Source organism: Ipomoea triloba, chromosome 12, assembly GCF_003576645.1.
Source record: "Ipomoea triloba cultivar NCNSP0323 chromosome 12, ASM357664v1".
In the NCBI taxonomy this organism is placed as follows: Eukaryota; Viridiplantae; Streptophyta; class Magnoliopsida; order Solanales; family Convolvulaceae; genus Ipomoea; species Ipomoea triloba.
In genome coordinates, this window is record NC_044927.1 from 18,273,579 (window position 1) to 18,280,473 (window position 6,895).

Genomic DNA, 6,895 nt, shown 5'->3' on the forward strand with positions numbered 1-6,895 from the left:
AAAAGAAAAATGCAGTAAAATAAAGTGCAAAAAGTAAAGGATAACATGGGGTGCCTCCCATGAAACGCTAAGTTTACTGTCGTCAGCTCGACTCAACCATATGGTCATCTGGCGTAGATGGGAATAAAGAGATCCCAAACTACTTTAACCACCTCTCCCTTTGATTCTGGAACATTGAAGAGCTTCAACCTTTGGCCATTGACCACAAATGGATCGCCAGTAGTGCCAACAATAGTAACCGCACCAGATGGAGATTGCTCAACCACCTTAAACGGTCCTGACCATCTGGACCTGAGCTTTCCAGGAAACAATTTCAACCAGGAATTGTATAACAACACTTGATCACCCGGTTCAAAACTTCTTCGTAGGATCCTCTTATCATGAAAGTATTTGGTCCTCTCTTTGTAAATTTTTGCATTCTCATAAGCATCCATTCTGAATTCCTCCAACTCATTCAAATACAACAACCTCTTCCCACGAGCCAAACTCTCATCCAAATTCAACTTTGGAACTGCCCAATATGCCTTGTGCTCATACTCAACTGGTAAATGGCATGATTTCCCAAGAACATGTTTGAATGGGGACACACTAATTAGAGTCTTGAATGCAGTTCGGAGAGCCCATAAAGCATCATCTATCTTCAGTGACCAATCCTTCCGGTTAGGATTCACCACTTTCTCCAGAATTGACTTGATTTCTCTATTCGCCAGCTCAACTTGCCCACAGGTCTGCGAGTGATATGGTGTAGACAACCTGTGGTAAATCTCATACTTAACCAAAAGCTTTTCCAACAACTTATTGCAAAAATGAGTCCCATTATCAGTGATAAGGGACCTAGGCATACCAAACCGGGAGAAAATATTCTTCTTCACAAACTTAACCACAATCTTAGCATCATTCCTTGGAGTTGCTATTGCTTCCACCCACTTAGACACATAATCCACTGCCACCAGAATGTACTCATTACCGAAGGAAGTAGGAAACGGACCCATGAAGTGCATTCCCTAGACATCAAACAGCTCAACCTCTAAAATTCCTCTCTGTGGCATCTCATGCGTCCTACCAACAGTGCCAGTCCGCTGGCAGCTATCACACCTGCTCACAAAGTCTTTAGCAGTAGCAAACAAAGTAGGCCAAAACAAACCTGACTACAACACCTTCAAAGCAGTACGATCAGCACTCAAGTGTCCCCCGTAAGGTGAAGCATGACAATGATGTAGAACACTCCTCCTCAGGAATGCATCTCCTCACAATACCATCTGGACATCTCTTAAAAAGCAGTGGCTCATCCCAAAAATAATCTCGCACATCATGAACAAATCTCTTTTTCTTATTGTAATCAAAATCTTTCGGAATGTAACCACTCACCAAGAAATTCACTATGTCTGCAAACCATGGTACGGAGGCATTCACAGCTAGCAATGTCTCACCTTTGAAAGTGTCATCAATGGGCAACTCATCCTTTTTTCGGCTCTCAAGCCTAGACAAATGATCAGCAACAACATTCTCTGTGCTCTTCTTGTCTCTTATCTCCAAATCAAACTCTTGTAACAGGAGAATCCATCTAATCAACCGTGGCTTAGCATCCTTTTTCTGAAACAAATATCTCAAAGCTGCATGGTTAGTATGAACAATTACGTTGCTCCCCATCATGTAAGATCTGAACTTATCAATTGCAAACACCACTGCCAAAAGTTCCTTCTCAGTTGTTGTATAGTTCACCTGTGCATCATCAAGCGTATGACTAGCATAATGAACCATAGGGTAACTTTTAGCTTTCTTCTGGCACAACATAGCCCCCACTGCAAAATCACTAACATCACACATCAATTCAAAAGGTAAAGACCAATCAGGGGGCTGAATAATGGGAGCATGGCAAAGAGCATTTTTCAACTTTTCAAAAGCCACTAGACAAGAATCATCAAAATCAAAGGGGACATCTTTAGCAAGCAAATGAGTGAGGGGCTTAGCAAGCCAGAGAAATCTTTAATGAACCTTCTGTAGAACCCAGCATGACCTAGAAAACTCCTCACTCCCTTCACAGAATTAGGGGGTGGCAACTTAGCAATCACTTCAACTTTCGCTGGGCCTACCTCAATTCCCCTTGCAGATACCCTGTGCTCAAGAACAATGCCTTCTGAAGCCATAAAGTGACACTTCTCCCAGTTGAGCACAAGATTCACCTCCTCACATCTGCACAACACTCTCTCAAGATTAGAGAGACATTCACTGAATGACTTCCCATTGACAGAAAAATCATCCATGAACACCTCCATAATCTCCTCAACAAACTCTAAGAAAATGGCCATCATGCATCTCTGGAATGTAGCTGGTACGTTACACAAGCCAAATGGCATACGCTTGAAAGCATAAGTGTCGTACTAACATGTGAATGTAGTAATCTCCTGATCATCCAGATAGACAGAAATCTGAAAGTAACCTGAAAAAGCATCTAGAAAACAGAAATATTCGTTGCAGGACATTCTCTCCAGCAATTGGTCAATGAAGGGAAGGGGGAAGTGATCTTTCCTAGTAGACTTGTTCAGCTTTCTATAATCAATGCACATGCGGTGCCCAGTGACAAGTCTAGTAGGGATCAGCTCATTATTCTCATTCTTAAAAACAGTAATACCACCCTTTTTCGGAACAACATGGATGGGACTAACCCACTTGCTATCCGAAATAGGGTAGATAATATCATTATCAAGCAATTTGAAAATTTCCTTCTTAACAACATCTTTCAGATTGGGGTATTTGAAAATTTCCTTCTTAACAACATCTTTCAGATTGGGGTTTAGCAAAATTTCCTTCTTAACAACATCTTTCAGATTGGGGTTTAGCCTCCTAAGGGGCTCCACACTGGGCTTGGCATCATCCTCTAAATAAATTCTGTGCATGCAATACTTAGGATCAATGCCAACTAAATCCCCAATCGTATACCCAATAGCTCTCATGTGCTTTCTGAGCACAGCCAACAATTCCTCAACTTGTTTTTCCTTCAGGGAGGAACTGATGATCACATGATAAGTAGAATTAGAGCCAAGAAATGGATACCTCAAACTGGAAGGCAAAGGTTTCAATTCTATCTTCGGGGCCTGCTCCTCTCCAAATGGAGCAAGAGAAACCACTATTTCTAGTGGATCCTCATGCTCTTCAGCAACTGGTTCAGAGGAGTCCTCATCCTCCTCTTCCTCCACCTCTACACTGCACTGCTCCAATACTTCAACCACATGACACTCATCGATGTAAGAGGGTTGGTGCTTGGCCATCTTAAAAATATCAAACTCAATTTTGTGGCCAACTACCTCCATCACAAGCTTTCCCCTCTTCACATCAATGAGAGCCCCAGCAGTAGCTAGAAATGGCCTACCAAGGACAATGGGAACCTTGGTATCCTCTTCCATATCCAGAATCACAAAATATCCCGGTATGAAATACTGATCAACCATCACCGGAATGTCCTCTAGTACTCCTACTGGGCGCTTAATGGATCTGTCAGCCATCTGTAGAGTCATGGTGGTAGGCTTTGGGCTGCCCAGGTTAAGCCTCTTACAAAGAGAATATGGCATAAGGCTAACACTGGTACCCAGAACACATAAAGCACTGCCCACTACAAATCCCCCAATGATGCAGGGAATGGTAAAACTACCTGGATCCTTTAGCTTGGGAGGCAATTTCTGTTGAAGAACTGCACAAGTCAATGCTCCCTCACTGAGATCCACTACAACACTCTTTTCTAGCTTCTTGTTACTCATAATATCCTTCAAGAATTTCTTGTATGAAGGAATCTGAGTCACTGCATCCACAAAAGGCATAGAGATCTCTAGCTTATCCAGCATCATCTTGAACTTATTTTCTATCTCAGTCTCCTTGGATCTCCACAATCTCTGTGGAAATGGCAGAAAATTGCAAGGAACAACTGAGTCACCATTCTTCTTATCTTTCTTCTCAGGCTTCTTGCTATGAGTACTCTGATCTTGCATAGGGGCTTTCCCCTTAACACAATCTCTCTGCACCACAGGCTCCTCCTCACTCTCATCAGGAACATCCTCAACCTAAATGCCCTCATCCTTCTTATCAGTTTTCTCAGGCACTAGATCATTTGAAGGAAAAGGAGGATCCTTCAACGCTAATCCACTTCTCGTGGTCACTGCATTCACCTAATTCCTTGGATTCTCTATGCTTGCTGGCAGCCTACCATTCGAAGATGAGGCTTGATTAGGCAACTGATTTCCACCTCCTTGCTGCTGAGCCGTGAGACGTTCTATCTGTGCCTGCTGAAAATCTATGGTTGCTTGTAACCTGCTCATCTGAGTCATCATAGTGTTCATGAGAGTCTGCATATCAACATCCTGAGGTGGTCTAGAGAAACCTTGACCTTGATTATTCCCAAAATTCTAATTCCCTTGCTGGAACTGCCCTTGATTATGATTATTCCTCCACTGAGTTCCTTGATTTCCACCCCTGTTCCCTTNCAAGCAATTTGAAAATTTCCTTCTTAACAACATCTTTCAGATTGGGGTTTAGCCTCCTAAGGGGCTCCACACTGGGCTTGGCATCATCCTCTAAATAAATTCTGTGCATGCAATACTTAGGATCAATGCCAACTAAATCCCCAATCGTATACCCAATAGCTCTCATGTGCTTTCTGAGCACAGCCAACAATTCCTCAACTTGTTTTTCCTTCAGGGAGGAACTGATGATCACATGATAAGTAGAATTAGAGCCAAGAAATGGATACCTCAAACTGGAAGGCAAAGGTTTCAATTCTATCTTCGGGGCCTGCTCCTCTCCAAATGGAGCAAGAGAAACCACTATTTCTAGTGGATCCTCATGCTCTTCAGCAACTGGTTCAGAGGAGTCCTCATCCTCCTCTTCCTCCACCTCTACACTGCACTGCTCCAATACTTCAACCACATGACACTCATCGATGTAAGAGGGTTGGTGCTTGGCCATCTTAAAAATATCAAACTCAATTTTGTGGCCAACTACCTCCATCACAAGCTTTCCCCTCTTCACATCAATGAGAGCCCCAGCAGTAGCTAGAAATGGCCTACCAAGGACAATGGGAACCTTGGTATCCTCTTCCATATCCAGAATCACAAAATATCCCGGTATGAAATACTGATCAACCATCACCGGAATGTCCTCTAGTACTCCTACTGGGCGCTTAATGGATCTGTCAGCCATCTGTAGAGTCATGGTGGTAGGCTTTGGGCTGCCCAGGTTAAGCCTCTTACAAAGAGAATATGGCATAAGGCTAACACTGGTACCCAGAACACATAAAGCACTGCCCACTACAAATCCCCCAATGATGCAGGGAATGGTAAAACTACCTGGATCCTTTAGCTTGGGAGGCAATTTCTGTTGAAGAACTGCACAAGTCAATGCTCCCTCACTGAGATCCACTACAACACTCTTTTCTAGCTTCTTGTTACTCATAATATCCTTCAAGAATTTCTTGTATGAAGGAATCTGAGTCACTGCATCCACAAAAGGCATAGAGATCTCTAGCTTATCCAGCATCATCTTGAACTTATTTTCTATCTCAGTCTCCTTGGATCTCCACAATCTCTGTGGAAATGGCAGAAAATTGCAAGGAACAACTGAGTCACCATTCTTCTTATCTTTCTTCTCAGGCTTCTTGCTATGAGTACTCTGATCTTGCATAGGGGCTTTCCCCTTAACACAATCTCTCTGCACCACAGGCTCCTCCTCACTCTCATCAGGAACATCCTCAACCTAAATGCCCTCATCCTTCTTATCAGTTTTCTCAGGCACTAGATCATTTGAAGGAAAAGGAGGATCCTTCAACGCTAATCCACTTCTCGTGGTCACTGCATTCACCTAATTCCTTGGATTCTCTATGCTTGCTGGCAGCCTACCATTCGAAGATGAGGCTTGATTAGGCAACTGATTTCCACCTCCTTGCTGCTGAGCCGTGAGACGTTCTATCTGTGCCTGCTGAAAATCTATGGTTGCTTGTAACCTGCTCATCTGAGTCATCATAGTGTTCATGAGAGTCTGCATATCAACATCCTGAGGTGGTCTAGAGAAACCTTGACCTTGATTATTCCCAAAATTCTAATTCCCTTGCTGGAACTGCCCTTGATTATGATTATTCCTCCACTGAGTTCCTTGATTTCCACCCCTGTTCCCTTGATTACCTTGAAAGCTTGGTAGTGGATTTCTCACTTGATTGCCCTGATTGTTCCAAGAGAGAACAAACTGATTTCTTCCTTGCTGTTGATAGTTCCCATAACCTTGCCCATGGCCCTGTGGTCTAGAATAACCAATGAGATCAACTTGCTCCACATTAGGCTGAGGAACTTGGCTACCGAAATCTAACAGATAACATGTCTGAGAAGCATGGTTGCCACCACAAACTGCACAACAGGCTACAAGAGGAACCTGTGGCACAGCATAGGAATTAGGCACATAAGAATTCTGTGGAACTAGTGGACGCTGAGCAACAACCTAGACACTCTAAGTGGGAGCCTGTACTATCTGTTTAAGCATGTGCTGGATGGAATCTAACTGAGCCTGCATTGCCATCTTTTCTTCAACTTCAAACATCCCAGCTGGCCTCTCCTTCTTGGGTAGATCATCCCCCTTAGTGTACCAGTAAGTATTGTTAGAGGTGATCCTTTCAATCAACTACTCTCCAGCCTCCGGGCCCATATCAATAAAAATACCCCCAAAGGATGAGGTATCTAGAATAATCTTTGACCGGTTAGCTAACCCCTCATAGAATGATGAAATAAAATCGCCTGAAGTCATCAAATTCTTAGGACACTGCCTCCTCAACTCCTTAAATCTCTTCCAAGCCTCAGGAAGATCTTCATTGCCAAACTGCTGGAAATTTTGAATCCATTTCTTTAACTTGGCAGCCTTG

The 6,895-nt window shown here is 43.2% G+C and overlaps 1 protein-coding gene across 1 annotated transcript; it reads right to left on the reverse strand.

Annotated features, from left to right (window-relative positions):
- Positions 1 to 4,431: 4,431 nt before the first annotated feature.
- Positions 4,432 to 6,576, reverse strand: LOC115999467. The gene is made up of 4 exons (XM_031239315.1): positions 6,505 to 6,576; positions 6,196 to 6,411; positions 5,875 to 5,997; positions 4,432 to 5,742 (listed from the first exon to the last, which is right to left on the reverse strand). Exons 1-4 carry the CDS (start codon positions 6,574 to 6,576, stop codon positions 4,432 to 4,434), a joined length of 1,722 nt encoding a protein of 573 aa, XP_031095175.1.
- Between the last annotated feature and the right edge of the window lie 319 nt (positions 6,577 to 6,895).